The sequence below is a fragment of the Buteo buteo genome, chromosome 13 (genome assembly GCF_964188355.1).
Source record: "Buteo buteo chromosome 13, bButBut1.hap1.1, whole genome shotgun sequence".
Lineage (NCBI taxonomy): Eukaryota > Metazoa > Chordata > Aves > Accipitriformes > Accipitridae > Buteo > Buteo buteo.
The window spans coordinates 23,176,588-23,200,883 of record NC_134183.1 but is presented as its reverse complement, the minus strand read 5'-3'; the positions used below and the strand labels follow the sequence as shown (position 1 = coordinate 23,200,883).

General features: G+C 40.7%; 1 protein-coding gene across 2 annotated transcripts in view; it reads right to left on the bottom strand.

Annotated features, from left to right (window-relative positions):
- The window catches only part of AGBL1 (AGBL carboxypeptidase 1), a 304,004-nt gene that overhangs the window by 76,128 nt on the left and 203,580 nt on the right, over positions 1-24,296 (bottom strand). For both annotated transcript variants that reach the window (XM_075045069.1, XM_075045070.1), the window contains exon 22: positions 22,837-22,997. In XM_075045069.1, coding sequence (XP_074901170.1) covers positions 22,837-22,997 — 161 coding nt within the window. The remainder of the gene's footprint in view (positions 1-22,836; positions 22,998-24,296) is intronic.

Below are 24,296 nucleotides of genomic sequence, written 5' to 3'. Positions count from 1 at the left end.
GAGGCCAAAACCATAAAAGAAGAAGAAACCATTAGAAATTGGAAGCTGTTGACATGGGATAAAGAAAACAAGAGAAAATAGAAACAAATGTTCCAGGAACTTCCAAGTCACATTCTCCAGGGTTTTCCCAAAACTTTTGCTTCAGAGTTTATTTAAGTTCTCATACAGATCCTCCAAAATTACATGTACTGGGCAAAGAAGGCAGGTTCCCACATACACAGTAATTCAAAACAGCAATCACACCCTTGTTTCTTAGCATTATTGGATCTACTCTTTGTTCCTTCACTGGGAACGCAGCCTTAAAACAGCGTAGGGTTCATAATGAATCAAAGTACTAGTTTGTGCTTTCAGGGACAGGATGATGCCTAAACATAATCAACGTGTGCCAGTGTGAACCTGGAACACATAGCGAAATTCTAGTCTAGGGCTGTCAAATAACTCTGCTAATGCACTCAGTCTTCAGCTGTATTATCTCCTGTTTTTTCCAGTCCTGCCTCACTTCCCAGCTGCAGTCCTCTCCTATCCCTGCGCTCAGTCCCAAGCCCCAGTGGAGCTCTCTGTGATTCATGTAAAAATTCCACCTCAAAATTAGTTTGGAGTGTATGCAAAGGAGAGGATCTCATTCATCAGTTGTGAAATGAAACAAACTCTCTTCCCAGCGTATCTGATGGACCTTGCAATTTAAGAAGAGTACTTCTAAGTTTGTGCAATACTTCATATCTAAGCCTTAGTGAATGACCAGACCTCAGGAAATTTATTATGAGCAGAGGAGGAGCAACGAGGGAGAGAAAAGAGAAATCCATATGAAAAATGTTGTTCTTTTCTTTTTCCTTTCTTCTCTTTTTTCTTTTCTTCTCTCCCCTCTGTCTTTCCTAAGGTTATTCTTTGCTTTAAAACATAGAACTTATAAATGTGTCTACTACTTCCCTGAAGGTCTAAAGAATAAGATCCCAAGAAAATGATTTGTCTTTTCTTCCTGTTATCTTCTCCCTCTTAACATTCTGCATCTCAGAAAGAATTATTATTCTCCAGATTGCAGGCAGGACATCAGAGTGCCTTTTGCTCCAAAAAAGATACAAAACATGATTAGATACAACTGTGATGAAAAAATATGAAGGTATTGAAATTTCCTTGCTCAAGACTGCAGTCTCTCACACACTGTGCACCTGGGGTCTGATCCAAGCTCACTAAATTCAATAGAAGGACTCATATTATATTCAGTGGGCTCTGGAATAGCCCATTTCACCTCATGTCCACCTCAGTCTAAGTCTGTATTCACAGAACAGTTTTCACCTCTTCAGGTAGACAATGGCATTTAGAAATGGTGGAAGCTCCCATTCTTCTTTCTACCAATGCAGGTGAGGTGCAGTTCCACTGAACAAGTGTTAAACATGACTGGAAAGAACAAGTCCCTGGGTCACAAAACTCCACCTAAATGAAATCACCCCACATGACATGAATTAAATACACTTGTCCTCTTTTTATTCTGCAGGTGAAGCAGCCAAAAGCTTTAGGATTTATATCAGAAATTAGGTGCATGGTTTTAAATACAGCCGCTTTAACTAAAGACATCAACTGATGTAAGCCAAACTGAGCCCCATATAAAGCTGTGCTTAACATGGCACATACTCACGTTTAAGTTCATACCTTGAGTGAAATCAGGACAACTTTGTGCGTGGGCAGTCTGGGAGAACTAGAGGTGCTCAGATGATACTGCACACCTCTCAGGATTTGGCTGCCACTCAGCTGCTATGTGGTATCAAAAGTATGGTTGGTGAATACTGGTAAATACCAAGGATCCAAGCTATTGAGTGCCTTAACTCCCAAAACTTTGATTAGAACCAAGAAATACAAAACCACAATGAATTGCTCAGGGCTCTTCAAGATTAAACTTGAGATTTTAATTAAGAGTTCTTATTAAGGAATTTGGAATCCAATATATAAACCTATGCATGAGTGTTATTTAGCAAGCAGTTTGTCCTTTAAGCCCTCTTATGGACAGTTCTGGTCCAGAAGACCAAAAGACTCTGGAGCAAAGTGAATGTAGGCATGGTCACCATATACTGCCATATTTCCTTTTTCTTTCAATTTCTCCTTTTTGTTTATTTATTTCTTTAAGCTCGTACCTTCCTTCTGTCTTCCTCTCTACTTTCCCCAGCTCAGATAAGGTTGGTTTTCATTTTTCATTGGTGTCTGTCCTGCCATATAAATTTGCACATTATGCTTTCTATCCTATGGGATATGCACTTTTCAGCAAGCTATAAATCAGTGTAAGCTAGAAGTTGCTGTAATTAGAGGAGACACAGACCCAACAAAGTGCAGCTACAGATTTCAATCTTCAGATAATAAACACCAGGGAAAAATGATAATACGCTCCAAAACACTGAGGCATGCACACTCCCACACCTAAACACACCCACCTCCATATGTACACACAGAGATACTGTCTGCTCTATCCCAGTAAGCCTATAGTCTTTGCAAAAGAAATTTTAAAAGTTTAAACTTCTTGACTGAAAAGTGTTCTAAAAGAGACAATTCTTACAGGTAGTCTAGGAAGCCTTCACTAGAGAAAGCAAACAGGCTTTTTGGACACGGGATACTCCCTGACTCGTCACTGTTGAAGTCTTCTTGCTACAGCCGTTCTCAGAGTATTCAGAGTGGCCAAACACTCAGTGCTCTAGACTTGAGCCCCATTTTCACCAGAAGTAGCACAGAGGGGCATCAGTCTTCCAGATCCTAGGACAAAGAAGCCTGCTGAGGACAAACCAGCTATTGGATAGGAAAGAAGTTAGCTAACGGTCTTTGGAGGCAGGCAAGAGGATCATTCATGAGTAGCATATGAATATGAAGGTATTACAGCTTTTTCAGAACAGACAGGCAAGGGAATTAGAGACTTGTATGTTAAGGTGTTCATGCCCTTCCTCTGAAATACTGATTAGAGTGGGAAATAGATTTGCTGATGCTTGCATGATGATTAAGGACAGTAAGTAAATAAGCACTGTGGCAGTACTGATACCCTATATCACCAATGAGATCAGTCATGAGGGCCTGCCAGTAAAGCTGCTGGAATTTGAATGTGTCATGTTTAGGCTCTGAGCAGTGCAGGATACCAATAAAATCATATGAGGAAAATTTCAAATGTTTACAGCACGGAACTAATAGGATATTGTAATAAAAAGCTTAGCAGGGTAGCTGGCAACCCTCACTCCAGCATGAGGTACTGAATGGCCAGTAGCAAATGAAATAAAGAATTACCTACACTTCAGTCACAAGGAAAAAAAAACCCAAAAACAACTTGCTGACACTGACCGGTGTCAAGGCTATTGAACTTACTGGATTCCCCCAGATTCTACAAGGTAAACCAAGGGTACCCAGCATGAGATCTGAAAGTAAATCTTCATGGTCTTAAAGTCATCAGGCATCCAGCTGGTATAATCATATGATTCAGGAGGCCAGTTCTGGGTTATTATAGAGCATCAGCCAGACTAAAGGAGTGTCAATATGCTAGAGTCTACCTCCAATCTACTTTTAATACCTTCAATCGACCAAAACCTCCTGTCAATATCTTCAAAGAATGAAGAGACTTTGGGAAACAGAACTTGCAGAATGAAAGATAAAGCCAAAGTCTTTAGATAAAACGAGCAAAGGTTTTGCCCGTCATTTTGTAATGACAAGTACATGATGAAATTTACAATCTGTGTTTGAGGTACACTTTAACAGAATAACGTGGTTTTATTAATCTTGTAACTTTGCCTGACTCTGAGTATGATTTCCAGGCAAAGCTGACTCTGAACAGGAACTCCGTTTCCTTCAGAGGCAAAGAACCCTGATATCTAGCAGATTTTCTCACTTTTGAAGACCTTGTCAACCCAGCACAAGACATGCAGTTCTCTAGCATTAAAGCACAAATTCATATTTTCCTTGCAAGCACTGTCGGAAGAGAAAGACAACATAAATTCCAGAATCATGAAGGGTGCTTCCATGGAAGAGCTCCACCAAAGCTTAGCAAAAGAGTAAGATCAAGTGGACGAGGCTTTATGTAAATCTTCCACAGCAGAGAACTCAGTGGAGATGGGCGGGTGAATGGGTGGGGATCCTTAAAAATTTTCTTTCTATAAGAGACTTAAGAAGAACTGTACATTCCTGAGAAAAATGACATAAACGCAAACTATGTTATTGCAAAGAAAGATAGCCGAGACCAACCTGGTGATACCACAGGGTCTTAATTGACTTCAAATGTATGGTAGAAGTACAAAGGAAGTTAAAAAAAAGGATTATAATACATTGGTTAATACTAATGAGTGTAAAAAGTACAGAAAAAACAGCTAGGAATAAAGTTTGAAATATGAAGGCACAAAGTGAGATGAGACTGGCAAAAATATCACACAGAAAAGGATATCATTCTTTAAGTTTGTTAGTAGCAAAAGGCAGCATAAATTGTTAGTCCACTTTCCAGAGAAGGAAAACCTATTGACAATAAGGCTGCAAAGAGTGATTTTGCACGAATTTTCATAAAAAGGTCAACTGTGATGAATTAACATTGTTAAGAACTAACAAAGGAGTAAAGGAGGCACAGAATACAAAAGGAGTAAGTTAGAGAAGTTACATAGCTTAGATCTTTCCAAATGAGCTGAAACTGCTATATTCTTTCTTTCTTTTAAGGAACCAACTCAATCAATCACAAAGCTGTTAACGATTATTTTTTTAGAACTTAGGAAGGATTGGTGATGAACTAGAAAACTGACACAACATAGTAACTATCTTTTGAAGATAGAAAAAAGGGGAAGACAGCAAACGATAGACCTGTCAGCTTAAGTCCAACTCCTCAGAACAAAGAAACAATCTGGAAGTACCTAGGAGAAAAGAAGAAGTGGGTATCAGTCAACACAGCTTTGTCAGGAACAAATCATGATGACCCATTCTAATTTGCTTCTGTGAGAAGGTATCAGGGGAATACCCAGTGGACAAGATGTCATATAGTAAAGTTTTTTGAAACTATTTCAAATTCTCAGAGAAAATAAGCAGCATGATCTAGATGAACTACAGCAGAGTAAATATAAAACTGTTTAGAAAGTTGTGCTCAGAGAGCAGTTCTCAGTGTTCCACTGTCAAAATAGATAGATGTGTTGAATGAGCTTCTGCAGGACTTAGTCATGGATTTGGTACAATTCAATATTTTCCTTTAAGATTTAGATGAAATAGGAATTATGTTAATTCAATTTGCAGATGAAACCAAAGTAAGACAAAGATTGTATTAAAATTCAAAATAATTTTGACAAACTGGAGATGTAGCCTGAAGAAAACAGTTGCAATTCAGTAGGGTCAAGTACAAGTTACTACAATTAGACAGGAATAATCAATGGTACAAACACACAAATGAGGAGCAATGACAAGGTAGCATTTCTACTGGAAAAAAACAATTTGCATTATTGAAGATTACAAGCTGAACATGAGCCACTCATTCTTTTCTGTTACAAAAATGCAAATACAATACTGGGTGGGGATAAAGAATGTAAGCTGGCAAGACATATAAATTAATGTGTTCTCTCTTGATCCAGCACTATTAAGATCTCTGCTAGTGTTCTCTTTCCAGTTTGGGCAAAACAATTCAAGTAGGACTTGGCCCAACAGAAAAGGGTACGGAGGATACATTGAAAAGCAAATCATCAGTTCTCTATGTCTAGGATGGATAGGGCAAAAAATAACTGGCAAGGTCCTCCTGTAGCAAAACAGGGCTCCAAGATACCTGGAAAATGCAAGGGTAGTAGGAGCTGAAATAGATTATTTGGAGAGAGTATGGTAATTCCATTATTAGAACTCTTTAAGAAAAAAATTAGAATAACTTGTCAGGAACGATACAGGTAAAGCTGATCCTCACTGGACCCGTGGAGATCCCTGCCAATCCTTGATTTCCCCAATTTTATGCAAACACAAATGAAGCTAAAAGTTTGTTCCCCACAATGATAATATAGGAGGAATAATTTCCATACCAACTGGCAGAGCAGAGGAAAAGGAGCAGAAGGACTGTAAGAGGTCAGGTCTGCTAGAGTGGCGCGAGATGACTTTCATCACTTTCCACCAACCATAGCACAAATAGTTGCATATCAGAAATGACATGTGCTAGTAAGATTGCACATGGCACCCAAACCATGAAAATCAATCACTGCTGGAGACAACAGTATTTAAAAGCAAATCACTGTAAGGTCAAAAGACAGGAAGATGAGGAAGTGCAAGTCTATATCAACATGCACTGATTGAACAGTACAGTGTTAAAGTAAAGCTTGAATAAAACTTGCTCATCCTACAGCTAAACCTAGGGAGTATTACAGATCACTCCTTTCTTGCAAACTCACTCCTTCTCACAAAAAGTCCATAGAAGATCAGAAGGAAGGGAATTAGAATGAGCTTTCATCGATGAGCTGTTAGGCACAAATAGATTAATGAAAGCTGTGTACAATGCATCAGCAGCCACCAGGCTTGGCAGGGCAGGGCTGTTATCACTGGGTATTAGTTTGTAACAGTATAGATGAAGGAGAGGGGCCACTCTGGGCAGAGCTGCCCAGTGAATCACAGTGGATCAGGAGCAGAGGGCTTCCCTTCAGAAGGCTGAGCTGGGAACATGGCCCTGGGAATACTTTTTCTCACCAATTTCATCTAATCTCTCTAAATCTCTTTTCTATTCTAGGCTTTGTTTCTCTGGAGCCACTCGCAACATTCCTTTGTTGTGACTGAAGGAAGGAAACAAAAGAAGCAGCAGAGCATTTTGCTGTATTAAAAGCACAAAGTAGAAATGTTTTGGTCACTGAATGTGTACTCTGCATTCTTAACTGTCCTGATCCAAAGCACAGTAAAATCTTCAATTGCCTTGGGTCACATCCACAGTACAAGCTGACATTTCATAAGTCTGGTGTGGATTATACAGGACTGAATTATCACAGCATAAACTCTGAATTCGATTTTGTATAATCTGTGGACCTGGTATCTCCTTTAATTTTCCCATCTTCATTTTAGCAAGGGCTGCTAGTAGGTATCTTTCAATAGGGTTTGAGGAGATGCATTTCCAGCTTTCACACTCTGATAGGAAGAGGCTTAGACTCTAAAATAGAAAGGAGAACAGATTACAGCCATAGACTATGCCTTCTCTTTTTTTTTTTTTTTCCTTTTTTCCCTGCCCTCTGGTGAGATAGCTTTCCTTAGTTAGTTATCCTGCTACTAAATCAAAATGGAACCTATGAAAGGTGTCTAAGATAGATGCGATTAATTGCTCTCAATGACTGTAAAGAAAGCTTTTGATAACTGACGTGGCCAGATTCTTAACTTGTAGATGTTTAATAAAGTTGATGAATCCCATTCGGTGGGCCTGAAGGACTTTGGTATAATTTTTCTTTGTGTGTATGTGTGTTTCCCCCCACTCCCATCAACTCTAACATTAAGTGGAATAAACTTTACCATGACAAGCTACAGGTAGGTAAACATAAAGTGTGCCTTGTTTTTTCTAGAATTAGCTCTGGTGCTATAAAATCTCTATAATTTGGATTCAAAGGCAGACTCCTCTAACACTTTATGCACAGCAGATATATGCACTGTTGCTGCTGGGAGATTTATTCATGTCACAACCGAAGTACTTCGCATGTCCAAGAAGAGTGAGTCCTTTGGCTTTTACTTCTTGTGACATCCTCAGTGCATTAGCTTTTCCATCCACAGGCCAGAGTATATTAGGGATTAATACGGCTCAGCAACTCAACACACACAGATTGTCAGTCTCAGTAATCAGCCTGAAGAATTTTGAGGACAGTTGTTATTTACAGAAAGTAGTAAGAGACCCAGCAGAACACTTAACTCTAAATAAACAATGTGGAAACTTCACTACCCAGAAAGTCCTAAGTGGTAAATAGGCAGCTCAGATGTTCCCAAGTACCGTTTGATTGCATTCATGCTGAGAGGTAGCAAAAGCAGAAGATGGGAAAGGGTAAGTCAGAAAGCAGGGGGCCTTTCTCACATGGATTCACTCTCACTTCAACTAGCGTTCATCTCTGGTTTGCTAGTTCATTAAGAACACGTTACAAAAACCAGTCGCAACACACTGATCACCAGCACCATTGTGCAGCAGCGTGGCACGTGTTGCAACACACAGCTCAGTAATAGGGACCTTCTGGCATCTGGGCAGCAGCAGGTCTCACTCCAAAGGCTATGCAGAGTCTGAAGGAGCTGGCAGGGCCTTTCTGCAGCACAGAGTAAGGGGTAACTGCAAAGTGAGTTCTCTTTTCTCCTATGTTTCCTTCACCAGAGTATCCATACTTGGCAACGTGAAGGGAGACATTTCACTTGCACAGGAAGCAAGACTGTGGTAAAGTGCAATAAACGAGGCAGACAGCATAAATCTTGCTTTAACAAGAGCACTGCTGCATGGATCCTAAATTAACCCTGGGTCCAAGCTGCAGCCCAGCCTAAGAGGGGAACATGTAAAGAAACATCCCATTAGAATGGCGAGGAGACTGCAGCCAAACCCCATCTCCTTAGAAACATGCAGTAAGTTACCTCCATGCTGGAAAAAACACTCTTCAACAAGCTGCTGCTATTCACACAAGGACTTGGAGTTGAGCTCTAAATATAGCAAGGTGGCACAATAGAGAGGGCTCCCACACTTATGGTAACACCAGGAACCAGAGCTTCACGATGTGAACGGGCTGATAATAGCTTCTGTCTTGGGCACTTTGTGGTTAGACGTTGCCAGCAGCTGAACTCCTTCCAGCAGCTTTTTTGATATACCGTTATAACCAGGCAAATGTTGGGCTAAAATAAAACCTGATAGAGTTCAGATATAAAATGGTCTGCCCCTCAAGACCAACCCTTGCTGATCTTTGAACTCGGTTGTTATCTTGAAGGAAACCCTCTTCTGAACTTTGCTATGAATCTAATTAATAAGTTAATTCCCTGATAATCTATTCTCTTCTTTGTGTCTGTTTCATGATTAATTTAGTTCCAGTGAATTTCCTTTACTGACTGCAGAGTAGAAGGACATTTCCTATCCTATTAATCTGCACTTCTGACCCATCAGCAGGGACTAAACAAGGGCATATGCCTCCATGTCTTTATTTTCTGAACCATTACAGAACACAGGCAATTACTAAAAAAGCAAGATGCGAACAAGTAGGGAAATTCTCCAGGCATACTTGTTCTACTACTATAGAGGAGATGGAGGTAGGCTGGACACACAGAAGGTGTAAAGGCTGTGAAGTAGTTGAAAACTCTGCCTGATTACATCAGCCACAGATCTAGCTGAGAGGACAATACAGCAAGGCTGCAAACTGCACAGGAACGTCACTCACTGGGTGAAGGATCAGAAAAAAGTCCAGGCCCAAACTCTGAGAAGATAAATCTCTGGTGAGGGGGATGCAGCAGGGATCTGGGTTTCACTACTCTTGAAGGTCCAAAGCTCCCTGATACAATTCCAATATTATTTTCCTGGTGTGGAAGGGAAGGTCTTGTTTGGAGGATAGACAGACTTCTCTGTCTCCCTCCACCTTCAACACTCTTGTTAAAAGAAAGGAAATTTGGTCTGTTCCCCTTCTACCTATTCAGGTAATAATTACTCTTTCAGCATTTAAAAAAAATCTTAGAATGGAGTCCCCACCATTATTTGCTGTTCAAATTAAAAAAAGAAAAAGAAAAAAAAAAAAGAAAAAAAAAAAAAGGGGGGGGGGGGGAAGAAAAGAAACTGCAGGAATGGGAAAGGCTACCTTCCTGGGCTAACAGACCTACCCTCACAGCTCTTGTATGCCCTTCTGGGAAATATTTAAAGAAAAAAAAAAAAAAACAACAAAACCCAACAAAACCAAACCAGCCCCCTTCCCAAAAATTAAAACAAAATGTATAGGGGCTTTCTGTGTAACATCCATGGTAAAACAGTGCTGCCAGCAGTTAACATCACAAACTTTCCTTCTGATGCCAGTGTGTCAAGGACATTTTTAATGATGGACCAAGGGCACTGCTGTTTGTGAGGTGTTTAAGCTGTGTTAACAGCAGCTGCCTTAGCACACAAACCCAGCATCCCACAAGGGATGCAGTAAAGGCAGGAAAGCACCACAAGGCAGAAGACCTCTCTATGCAAACAGGTATGATGTTTTCATGGCTGTTCCTGTCACACCTACAGGGGAAATCATCTCTGAAGATTCACTGAACATCTTTCTATTGCTTCTTTCCCAGTAGCTGGTTACCTGAAGTTACTCTGTAAGTGAACGGAAATGCCAGAAATGAGACATGAGGAAAAATACTCTTAAAAGGGCAGAGACCTCAAGTGATCCTATCCATTATCTCTTCTCAGATAAATTCCAGCCCCTATGCCAGAGTATTCAATTTCTGAGAAATTTAAGGAATTAGTAGATGTTGCATTTCAGAAGAGCCTTACAGACATCTGACACTGCTGAGGACAAACTCCTGATGGACCATGGCCACCTGAGGGACCTGAGCTGGCAAAGAGAACAAAGATCAAAAGTTATGCAAGGACACGGACTACGCTGCTCCCTACTTCACTGTATCACCTGGCGCTGGGTCATGCATGACTAGATTTCCTAAACAGACTAGTATACAGCCAGCAGCAGCAGCACAGTGGGCTTAGCCTTCGGGCCTTGCTCTCCAGGGACTTTCTCTGCTCAGAGATGAGTCTTTGATCCTGAACAGTACATTTGCACAATAAGACCTTGGGTATGATTTTAAAAAGCAAGAGAGAAAAGTGAACAAAAGCCGTGTTTCTGCATCTCATGTCTCCAATCTGCTCCTCCTTGAAAGGGGCAAAGATACCTCAGAGACATTGTCAAAGCGCCTAAATCAATTTTTCAGCCTAATCCATTATTTATACTTCCACCCAACCCTTTTTTAAATCCTGAGCTCCTGAAACTAAGGCATCAGGTTCTTTGTGGTATTGAGAATCACTTCCATGAGCTGCAGGGGAAGGCAGGGAGAGGGCTTAAGTCTTGGTCTAACCTTACCCTTCCATATCCACCTGTTACAGGGACGCTCCATCTTTTGCTCCCTGATCTGTACCATGCACAAATTGCCAGCATCACATCCTCATCCATTTTTTTGTCTTTTCTACTTGGTCCTTTCTGGGTTATTTAGGTAAGAATAAGCACTGTCTTCAGGCCAGACACATAACACTGAAATCTAAAAGGTCTAAAAAAATGACGTGATTTCTTATGGGCATGCACTTTCACATGAGAGACTCTTGTTTCCTTCACCAATCCCATTTGTGGCCAGTAATCTTCCAAGATAATTGCTTAAAGATAAAATGGTTTCTCCAATACAGTTCATCAAAGCAGGTGAGGATAGAGCCGATTAATCCAGGAACCTACCATCCTTCTTGAAAATACTAAACCTCAATGACAAGGCACATGGACAACACTGAAAATATTGCAAAACTGTTACTTTAACAAATGCTACACTTGCCCTAGCAAAACCATCTTCAATTCTTGTCTTTCTATATCTTGAAAGATACAACATAAATAAGCAGGGTTCCAAAGAAGGTGGTAAAAGTAGTTAGAAGCATAGGAAGACTAAAAAAATTGAGCATTTTTCATGACCAGATGCACGAGAAGGGAGGTGATAGTTGTTTACAAAATAACTGGCAATTTGGGCACTCCCAATTATTCTCTCTTACAGCAGAGGACAAAGGTACATTTGCAAAGGTGAAAGACCAGCTGATGAAAGAAAATACTTTCGCTTTCTGCACAACACACAGCTATCTGTAAAACTCATGAGATAGCAGGGTGCAGCCAGGAGCAACATAAGATTGAAAAAGCATTAGGCACTTATATAGAAAATGAGAGCACTGGAACATTTCATTAGATAGGATTATCATTATTATAATTATTCAGAAAGGCTACGAATTCTCATGTTTCCAGGTATAAATAAATCACAGTGTGAAGATAGAAAGGCATTCCCCCAGATGGTAGGGGTATTCTGTAATTGTCCACAATGGCAATTTCTTGCATCCCTCTATGAAATCTCCAATACTGAGCACTGTTAGAAATGACAGTTGGCTATATTAATGTACTACAGTGGATCCTCTCTTCTTGTGATTCACTTATTCTTATATGAAAACACAAGTTGTGTGCTAAAACGAAAAAAAAAGTATTAATATTAGGGAAAACCTAACAAGATAAATCCAGGTAGCAATACTTTACCCAAATTCTTGGCTGCCCCCTGCAGTTCAATGGAAGATGAAACACTGCTTCATTATTTGAAATGGGTGTTTGCTTTCCCTTTGAATTGCATTGGACTTCTATCTTCTAATGAGATGCCAGTGCTTTTTGGAGGATGCTATAAAATGGCATCTTCAGAAACAATTCTGAAGTAGAGTGTGATGTAAAAACTTGTTGGGTAGACTAGACAGAACAAACAGATTAGACAGAGAAATAGATAGAGAAGAGATGCTTTCTATTCTTCCCCTTATTCTTAATTTCTGATGATACTGGCCTGATAGCAGAATCTTTTTCTGGCATTCAGCTGCTTCTATTACTTATTCTGCCTTCGAAGTCCAAATCCTCAAACTCTAACTCATGTTGAAATAGGGATTTAAGGTAGTAAGTAACTGTTAACACTTAAAAGGAAGCCATTATAGTTTAAATGGTGAATAATGTGTCATAGATAAAGCTGCTGATTATGTATTTTTAAATGGTTAGGGATATATTTGAAAGTCTAATCATAAAGCATGTTACTGTTACTTTAAAAATGAAATTCGACCTTCCAGAAATTAACTTTTCCTTCATTTAAAAACCATGAGTTTTAACAGGAACAAATAGAATTGGGAATGGGAGATGGAGCAGGGGGGAATATAGAGAGACCATTCCCAAATAGATGCTTTTTCTTCTTTCCTCTTACACTCCCTCCTGCTCCAAAAGCAGCCCTTGCGCTGGCGTGTTGGCTTCACTCAGCACTCACAGTCCAGACAGCAGCTGCCTGAACCCTCAGCATCTACCCACAGACATGAGGGCAGAAGGAAGCCATAATCTTTCCTTGGCAAATGAAAGTTCACAAGATACAGGGATGGGTTTCTGTTTGTTTTGACCGTTGTATCCCAATCCAACTCTTTCAGAGTTACAATTTTCCATAGAGTTCTGGCAATACATCTCAGCAACCTTTCCAAATTCTCTACCAATACCCCCACCTCCATGTGCACACTGAGTCCTTCCAGAACATCACAGGTCCATCTGCACTGTTCCAGGCCAGAATCAGTCCCACACCTCTCACATTGCACTGTGACAGTGATGAGAAAGTGGCAGTGCTCTGTCCTGGACTTCTCCCAGAGAAGACCCCTTATCTGGGTTGCATTATTAAGTGCTACAGACTGGCCAAGGCCAAAAAGGGATGGGTCTTCATCTTGTACTTGAAAGTGAACTTTCTCCACATTCATGGGAATTGGATCTGGGATTTTAAGCTTGAGTACATTTCTGGTCTGCAGACAAAAAATAAAAGGCTACGTATTAATTTCATGTGGATCTTCCCCCTCACATCCTTCTAGTCTCAGCTCTAGCCTAATTCTTACAAGTTATTTTTAACAACATCACATTTAACGTATACATCCTAATAAATCCATATTGTTTCTGAGAGAATACAATGAATTATCAGAGGCTAGAGGGACTGGCTTTCGCATTTGTACCTCTATGCATAAGCACTCATCCACACTGGTACATGTGTGCGGTGCTGGGCCCTGAAACAAGAACCTGCACATATTTATCTCATGTCTCACACAATACCTCTGCCATGTCTCTCTTTACAATATAGAGCGTGGCAGCAAGAGGCAAGGTCTGTGTGTGAGTCACAGCCACGATACTGAACAGCCAGACCCTCTGACAGAATATACAATAGAGCTGAGATGTCAGTGGAGGTGGCTTTGGAGTACCTTAAAATGCTGTTCAAGTGCCAACTTTCACCTCCAAATACGACACTTTGCTCGCCCACCCACTTTCCTTCCAGGCTATGTGCTCCTTTTACTGCAACTCAACAGCTTTAATTATGAATTTCTCTGCCTTCTCTATCCCTTTAACTATTTAATCTCTCATTTGTCTTGCTAAATTTTTTTATGTGCTCCTAGATAGCAATTGTACACTGTCACCACAGTACAAGAGGCCTGGTCAGACTCTCATTTGCAGGCTGGGCACCAGACCAAAAGGACTTGCAATACGCTATTTGCCTCGAAAGCAGAAATCTCTGCTCTTATGTTCCCTTTGCATAGAAAGGATGCAGTGATGGGCAAACCTTGTGCCTAGGAGCATCGTTATATCAAAACCATTTGGCTCTCCTTAGCTTTTATTGTCTGAATAACTTATACAGGTACAAACTTCTGATCTGGTGAAAAACTGGATCCCACTGGCGGTTTTACAGGAAATTCAGCTCCTTCTAGCCCTATGTTTTGCCCACGACAGTGGCAATGTATGCATTACTGTCACCACCATTACTACGCAGGATTGTGAGGCTCTGATGCTACTAATGAGTAGCGAGACATTCTGCTCTATACAGTCTCAGAGACCACTGGCATTTATTTCAGTTTGCTTCTAAATTCTGTGATGCTTGGACGTCTGGGCCCCTATGTAGGATCCAAGAAGCGAGACCTCCACATGGTGAAGCGTTTGTTCCAGATAATCCAGATCAAAAAGTCTCTTGTTCCTGTGATCTACTCTCCCTGATTAACTCCCCAACACACAGGAGAGCAAAGCCTGTTTTGACCTTCAACCAGTCTAATTTTCACCTACATGAGTGTGTTCCTCAAGAGGCTCTGTTGGGAGCTGTGGACAGATTAATTAGAGGTCACCTCAAGTGACAACTGCAATAAAGAGAACAACTCATCAGAGGCAAAATACACTACTTCCACAAAAATGTGCTTTCTTCTAAAGGATTGGAAGTGCATTTTGCCTAACTACCATCCTACCCACTCACTCCATTGCTTCTCCTGCCTGAAGGAAGGTACTGTAGCATGTAACACTATGAAAGTTCTGTCTGTTCTCTGGTTTTCAGAAGTCTCAAGTTCTCTTGGGACTCTGGGAACACCATTTGGAAAAGATCCACAAGGAAACACTAAATTACCAAGGTCCTTGAAATAACCTTATCCTTTATCCATGGTTCCCACCAGTCCAAAGACACAAGCACTCCCACCGCAGTTATGCCTTGTTCATCCATACCCTCTTAATATTGTCAAACAGCTGAAAGCAAAGGACAGAAATCATCAGTAGGTTTGCACTGACAAAGTTGTCTCCTCCTGCTGTTGTGCTAGAGCCCCAGATCTAACGCAACTGGTGTTTCAGCTACTGTTGCAGTATACATATAGTCTCTAGAAGGCTATATATAGTCCTCTGAACCTGCCTCTTCAGCACTAGACCTGTGAGATGTTCAATCTGAAATGCCACCTCTGCCTGCATTCAAGATGACCAATAGTCTAAATGGACTGATCCTCCCATCATCCTTTGTACCCTCTTAGAAAAAAACCATCTGTTCTCTTCCGGTGTCAGCACTATCCTGGTCTATATAAAGGTCACCTCAGAGGAACGTGTATGTTCCTCATAATGCATTCCTTTGGGGGACACTTCATAAATGGGGATTGCTTCTGAACCCCTGAGAGCAATCAGCTTTATTTTTCAATCCCAGCATGTGAAAGGCCCAGTGGCTTTCATATTTCAAGTTAGATCTTAAGGGAAAGGAACTGCAGCACAGAAATACAGATGCTCCTAATCAATACGAAAATGTCTAATACCAGACAGTAATATAGCAATACGCCTCACAGAAAGGGCAATGCAGAGCCCATTTGTTCTGCTGGATATATACAAGTTCATTATCTGTAGTCCAGTCAGATCTGTACGTGTATGGTAATTTGAATAGCCTCAGACAGATACAATAGCAAGCAGTGCTTTTGTGCATGTTTGAAGTTCCTTCTATGATCTCTTTCTCTTCCATTTGCTCTTTTCCTCTCCTTCCTTTCTGCTGCTATTTAAATTGCTATTATTAGCTATTAAATGATAAATTAATTACCTCCGAAATAAGCATGAATAACTGTACCCAGCCTGGCATAGCTGGGGCTGGCATTTGATAACAATCAACAGAAGCTGTGCAGCTCCCAAGGTATTTCATGATAACAAAAACCAATAGGAGAAAAATAGGGACAGCTCCAGAAAGTGTTAATGAAAAGTTGCTGAATTACAGTGGGTCACCTGTGAACAGCTACATGAAAGCCTTCAGAATACCAAATATATTCGTTATAGGCTGTATTGCTTGGCTGAACCTCCAAAGAATTCACTGGGCTTGTATTTCTGCAATAACAAAGGAGAGACGCTGAAGAGTGCAGGATAAGAAGGATGAAGGGGTGGATGGAAGAAGGTTCACGTTCTTATTTAGAAAACATGGTTATCAAGGCATATAATGACAATAAAATCTAAAGCCTGTAATAGATCCAAACTCAAAATCTGAGGTATTTTTCCTCTTAAAAGCAGAGGCAGCAATTCTTTAGGTCAGACCCTAGGAGGGCAAGAAGATACCACTCTTTAGCAACATCAGTGTGAAAGATCACTGGAGACTGTTACAGGACAGTCAGGAGTTAAGGCATTTCCTGAACTGATCCTAAATGGTTACAGCAACGTGACACCACTCCAAAGCCAAAGCCTAGCTTCAGCTACTCATACCTGTCACATTGCGTTAATGTTAGACTGTGCTCTCACAAGTGTTATAGGAAATACATTAGAAACTCCTTTTGCCCCATGTTCTGCGCCACCAAAGCAACATGGTAGTTTAGCTTAGGTAAATGCATTTCCACAGCACTTTTCTCTCCAGCATCCAAATACAGAAATACCACATCCAGAAATGCTCATAAAGCAGTGGAAATTTCAAATTCCTTTGCCAGCAATAAAATCTGTGACTAAGCTAAAAAGTAGAATCAATAAACGACCTCCTCTTCTGAAAGCTGCCACAAGGTATTTAATGTCTACAGATGATCAAGGTTAAAAATGCACCAGATCTTTACTTAAAGAAAAATGAAGCTTCAATCAAATAGAAATCTAAATCAAAATGTGCAAATAATTCCTGCTGATTTTCTCCCCATGGGGTTAGATTCACTAAATTATGAAAAACGACTTTCATCTTCATCCATATGTCAGAGGACTCCCCAGAGTCTAACTGTCCAGTCTGCCTCAGGGGACTGGATGCCACAACTGCTGGTACACCCTAACTGTGAGGTGATGGGTTATTTTGCAGGGTGAAGCACTGTTTTGCACTCAAACCCTTCAGTTGAAATTTGTTCCAGTTTGTATAATCAAACCAAATATAACATCAAGGAATGACACCCACATTCACCTGTAAGTATAGAAAGACCCAAACCACCAGGCAAGGGAACCATTGCCCATCACTGCACACAAGTATAATGCTACATTTCTGCTATGCAAAGATGCACTAAAGATGCCCCAAATGAAGCAAGCATACTTTGCTCCATCTGCACTATTTTGTTGTTTGAATTTTCCTCTTTCTCATCTGCTTCATCTCCCCAAATTCACTTTAGTTTGATTTGAATCACATTTTGGCCACATAGCTTAAAAGATGAGTGGAACTGCTTGTGCAGCCATAATCAGGGGAAGGTGCATTATAGTGAAAAGATGGGAAATCCAACAGTTCAATACTATCCAGGATCATGATGGTGCATCAATGTGGTATAGAAGAGCCAGCACAGTTCCAAACGATCCGCAAATCCTTCTTATCAATTCTTGGATTTGCTATCCATACACTGACCAACCTAACTCTGCTCAGTGTATGGAAGATAAAAAGATTACATCTGGACAAAGGACCAGATTTTGATTAATAGCAGATTAATAGACCTTTTGATTAATAGCAGAGCTAGAAATATTTAACATCTGGGGTGGAGAGAGATTTGGCTCTGCTAAAGAAAGGTAAGAAATAATGAAGAAATAGAGGAGATTAATAATATCTGAGTCAGCAGAAAACACATAATGACTTCGCAAAAGCCTGTCTCAACATACAAGATGTATCTCATGAACAAATGGCTACAATTGCTGCAGTGTATGCACAACATTTTCTAGCACAACCTGAAGGGCAGAGAAAAAGAAAATGAAGGAATGTGCCATCAGTTCAAACCATGAGGAAGACGGGGAGGATAGCTATAGTGGGGGGTTACTCTTGCTTTCTCTCTTGATCAAACCTGCTTTAAGTGAACAGTCACTTCCCATCCTCTTTGTGGTCATGACAAATGTGAAGCTACCTGGACAGCGTTGACTTAAAACCTAATTGCTTTTACAGCAAATGAGGCATGAAACTTATTATCAAAAAACATGATGTCCGAAGTACAAGCTGGCATTTCATTTTCCCAGCAGAGAGCTTCTGAATACCAGAATTGACTGCAAGGCACAGTAGGAGGCTGGAAACACAAAATTAGTGATTTTTCCTGGGGCATGGCAATAGCATGCTTGTGAGGCCAAGTTTGAGAGAGGGCAGAATAAAGTGTCTGTATGAGCACCTGACACATTGCTTTGTTTTTTGAAGTGGTCTTTGACCTTGGCAGAGTGGTCCATAAGACCAACCCTACTCAATGTTGGTGGAAAAAGGGCTATTTGACGCACAAAAACACCTAAATGTCACTTGTGAAAAGAAAAGCCACAAACAACAAAGTCCTTAAGTAGGTCTTGTGCAATGTGAGAGTGATAATGCCTGAATAAGTGTAAGAGTGAATATGAAGTGTCCCAGGAGCACAGGTTGCTAATTAAGAGACCAGCTAATACCTGGAGCAATTTAACCCCTCTTCCTCACCATCATACATTGTAGCTCTAACGTATCTTATGTGTGTATTGCATCTTATATTTTCTCCACCTTTTGGCATGTTTACAAGACAGCTGCCATATAGATGTGTTGAGGACCAGTGACAAAGAGCTGTTAGGCCAACTTCACGATGTCCAAGGATTTCCTGGTTTTAGGGGAAATATGCTACTGTCCTAGCAGTATAGCCCCACAGATGGAAGTTCAGCCCCCCTCCCCCTTGCTTATTCTCAGATACAGCTACTTTGCTATTCTGCCTCTGCTGCAAATTTATTCCAACAGTTACCCCACTCATGCTTGTAAATGACTGTTTATAGTTCACACTTTAGGGAAAAGATAGACTGCAGACAGGAAGAAATTCTCGCCTGTGTACCAAACTCTATTTAGTTAGGTCTGTTAAAGGTTTCGTCCACCTTTCTTTGACTCATTGGAGACAGTGCACTGAACACAACGGACCTGATCTGGTGCGAGAAATCCCCCATTCACACAGGATGCCTCCATTAGACCAGTCACTTCCCTGACAGCTATTACCTTGCTCCAATTTGCTAACCACTGATTCTGACAGAGCTATATAAAGTGCACAGCAAATAGTTTATTCCAGGGAAGCAGGCAGGGTCCAGCCTGCTCCTTCATCCCCTTCACAGCAGTGGTGAAAGTATAAGGCTGCAAAATATCCAGAGCAGAGACAGCCTGAAGAGGAAAATTAAAAGACACATACAGTTATAAACCTTGACAGGTGAAAACGTTTGCTGTCGGAGGAAGATGCCGAGATGCCAAGTCAATGCCACACACACCAGATACCAGGGCAAAGAGTGACAAATGCAGGACATGAACTGCAGGGATTTCACAACAGAAGAGACCTCTGGCTCCACAGCTTTTGATCTATGTACCTTTGCAACGAGACATTTCATCTGGGAGTCAGTTATATCCAGTGCTGGATTAACTTTTTGTTCCGTGGCTTGACCTCTCACCTGGAGTGCTACAGAGATGGGCACTCAGAAACACATATTTAGGAAAAACATTAGATCGAGACAGATGTATTTAACATAAGCACTGTGCAATACACTGCAGTGCTCACAGCTTAATTTCAGCCTGCTTTCCACAAAACAAAACCCTAACAACTAAATAAAGCTTGCTTTTTCACCAAGGTTGAACAATACTAATTCTTTTCTTTTGATATTGGTGACTACTGTTCTGATAAGAATCACCCATATTTGTACCTTTTTCTAGACATGTCAGCAAAACAGTCTTTGGGACACGCTTTCCTTTGTCAGGAAACATTAGCTACAGTCAGAGCTACTGCTTCCCACTTAAATATCAATCACACATATAATTTCCTGAGACGAGGGCAGTGCAGACTTCTGGAATACCGATCGCCTGCAACCTGTTTAAAGCCACCACTGTTCACTATGTAAAGCATGTAAGAAAAAATTGCACAAGGTAACTGCCCAGGCTCTTCTTGTGTTGCACCTGAAGGATCTCCAAGTCTGACTCTGCTTTGGCAGAGGTACACAAAAATTTGGGTATTTTCATTCACAGCTACTCACACTTTCAGAAACCGATAGTATAGAAAACATTCAAGGATGCTGTGCATTTTTGTGGTAACCACAGAAGACAACAGCGCCAGTTTTAAACTACAAACATTTCACTCTCCTTAAACTCATAAAGATGGGTCTAGTCTAGGAAGCAGCAGAGTATAATTTCCATTGATGTAATGATATACCACCACTAAGCTGCAAGGCTTTGGTGACCTCCTCGTGCTACCTAAAGACCTAGATTAGACTTAATCTTTACAGAGTAAGATTAGACCGAGTGGTATCCCTCTGCTTCCTCCAGAGAAATGTTTCCATAGAGAATAATTTTTTTTTTCAAAGTCTGTGAGTTGAGAGAGAGGTGAAGAAATAGCTGCCCTCCTCCCCATATCAGTGTGCTCTCTGTATTCTGCATTCTTCCATTGGTTCCAGTAGGGCCCCTATTCCCACTGAAATCAGATCACACAGTTCCCTTGGATAGACTCACAGAAACCCAGAAGCGAAGTATTAATTTCTTGAATCAGGGTCAATATACTGCGCAATCATTTTCCATGAATTATTTCTTTTATGCTAGCAAACATTTGGTCCCTGCATCTCCCTTCCCCAACCTTCTGCAACAAGCTCCTGCAATATGGTACATCTAGGTGGGATTAAACAATTCAGCTATTTACCTGATCTGCAAATGGTAACAAATTGCACCTAAGCTACTAAAATTCTACAAGCCCGCAATTATGCCCAGTGGAGTGAAAATGAACAAGTAATTGTCACATTGCCTTTTAGCAGTGACATTACATCTCTGGATGCCATAGAGGTACTCACTAATGCTAGGCAAACTTGAAAGGATAGAAGGCTTTGCCTTCAGCTACCGGGGACACCTTTGGAACAATATGGAAGTTTTACAAAGTAAGGCAATTTTTTCTGTTGTGAACTTCTTTAAAAATATTAGTAATTAGAGAGATTCTTACTATTATTTTGGTACTGATCAACTGCCACACAATACTGGGGAAAATGGAATGAATGCCCATTGATATAAAACCAACTGAAGGAAAAAGTAACAGAAGACTACAAAGATCAGGGAAAATGCTTACTGAGTTGCTGTGACCAGATGGCTTTTTTCAGTGTCTGAGGCTAGTCAGGGTTCCATGTTTTTCTTCCCATAAGAGAAGTTATTTTCATGCAAAGGCCCTTCAAGCTCCAGTTAAAAAGTGAGAGTTTAATTTATATCTCGAAACCATCCACCTAGCCAGGCTTCAGTAGTTCTGTCTAATGATATGCCAATGATTTGTTGTCCACAACATGGACAGTGTTTAGCATACGCCTTAATTGCTTCATTTATATATTCACATGTATAAGTGAGCACAGCTAATCCAAAGGAATGTCTCTACCTTTTAGCTCTCTTTTTTCATTATCCCTCATAAACATTAAAAACTGCGAACAAGCTTGTAAGAATGGTTTTCGGCATGAGGAACAGGTGGTGGTAATGTCGGCTAAGTATTCCTGCAGGGGGAAGCCTGGAAGCCTGCTATAAATTATGGGGGCATTTCTACAACTGAAAAACTTGCTTTTTGTGGATGAAGCTGAGAGAGCTCTTTAGGGAGCTTCAAATCATATCACATCACTAAGTTTTCTTTCTCCATTTGTCTTGGAAAAACATTATTGCAAGCATATGTGCTTGCATATAGCACTAACAAGTGACAGTGGCCTAGAAAGAATATATATGTTTCTGCTTCATCACAAATTCAAGCTGAAGAGTCCCATACTCTGACACTTATCCAGGTCAGACTCCCCATATATTTATAATGGGGCAACTTCACTTAAATACACCCCATTGAATGTAGGAAGCAAATAAATTAATTCTGCAATTTGGAAAAACACCTCCTAAATAATCAGTGGGATCATGACTTCTTCCTATGCACCAAAAAGTGATGAACCTATGCCCTAAATGTCTGCAGGACTCGATTTAGTGAGGAAAAGAGGAATTTCTGGGAGTATCCTTGCAGTATCAGGCCTACAGTTTCTAAATCATGCTATCAAAGTCCTTTTCTGATCTGCACTATTTGTTCCCTACCCTGCAGCTCTTAGAGAATGTCTTCCTTGTAAGAGATCCTCTCCATGGAGGATCTGAGGTGGACAGAGCACCACTTGACACTCCAGTGAGCAGAAAAATGTTTCCTGCTGATGCATTTTTCTGGGGCAGTACCATCCCTATGCTCCAGTAATCAGTTTTCACAGGAAAATGGAAATTCACTGGAAAATAGAAACCAGGTTCTTTTCTTTCACCTTTTTTATCCACATGGATGGCTGCAGGGCATGGAACCATTGTTTCAGTAATTTCTCTGGGAATCAATTGTATCTTCATTTCCAATCACTCTCAATACACTCCAGTTCCCAAGATGCAAATCTCAGCCATAAGGAGAGTCCATTTCTGCAGATTTAAACCCAAAAGATATTCCCACCAACTTGATTCCCACAGGAGAACCCTCTGAATACTACTATCACTGACCTTTGTGCCCGGTCTGTTATCTCCTCCTCCAAATCTAGCAGGAGTGTTGCCTGAGCCATCACCTTCTCACTGCAGGGCAGGGATTTGAGGTGCAGAATGAGCAAACCAAGACAAAACTTGCTTCCTGTCTCCTCCAGCTCTTGAGTTCCCAGCTGCAGGCCCTGATGGAGAGAGGCAGAAATTTTCAGTGCTGAGTGTGCATTTCACAGGTAGATGGAAAGGGTCAGACTTGTTTTGCAGAAGGGCAACTCTTAGCTTTCCTCCTTCCATTCTGAATTGGAGGTTCTCTCACATTTGCTATATATGGAATCATTTGTAAATTAACTGACAGCACTTGGTCCACAGAAGCTATTCTAAAATAGCCTCTATTTTACAAATGGGGAAACAGAGGCAAATAATTTAACTGCCTTGACTACATTTGCAGAAAAAGTCATTGTAAGAATTAGACTCAGCCCCCAGAAGGATCTGAGAGTAAATCCACATTTACAAATCATTAGGACACATGTTTTTTTCTGTCTCTCTGTAGACGAATCATCTCCCTAAGCAATGGAACCCCTCCCCATGTCCTATGATTGTAAACACTGGGCAGTGGCAAAAATAAAAAAGGAAATGGGGAGGGCGGCAGCAGGAGAGAAGGGAAGAAGAGATCTTTAACAAGTTATGAATTTTTTTTTTTAGAAAATCAATTGCAAAGTAATTGCAAAATAACAAACACCCCTCAGGAATTTCTCAGTCTATTAAAAGCTGATGTCTTTCTAGCAGAGACAGAGAAGCACAAACAGGGTTTGGATTATCAACATCATCTTTCAAGGGAGGACTCCTCCAAGCTGTGGATCCTCACTTGGAAGAACCCCAATTATGAATAGTGTGTGTTTGCTTTTTCACTAATTAAAAAAACAAAAAAAAGATCTAGCAAAGAAGGAACACACCAAGGGCCTGCATAGGATTAAGTCAATCTAATCAATGGCAGTTTCATGCAAGCGGTGAGAGGGCAGGAGGCAAACAAAGCTCAGATATACTAAAAAGAAACTAAGAAACTGCAAAATCCCTCATCTTTGGCATTTAGTGACCGTATCACAGGTACTCCTTAATGCTAACACATCAGGGGTTGAATCAATTGCTGAACAATTGCTGCCTCTGCCAGTATCAGCCCTACACGTTTTTGCAGCACAAAACATCTCTGCAGCCAACCTTCCGAGGAGAGCTCCAGCTCCATTTCCAAGACTGTTTCCTTAGCAACTCTCAGGAGCCCATGATCACAGTCCTGGCACTAGCATTATGCACGGTGTGAGCTCCATGCCAGCATCGCCTGGCACTTGACACTCTACTACATATTTGTTAATAGACATCTTATGGGTAATGAAGCTGTACATGTTCTGGTAATCCATAAAAGTAGGCTGAGTTCTGATCCCATGTTGAGGTTTTGGGGATTTTTTGTTTTGTTTTTTCTCTGTATAAAG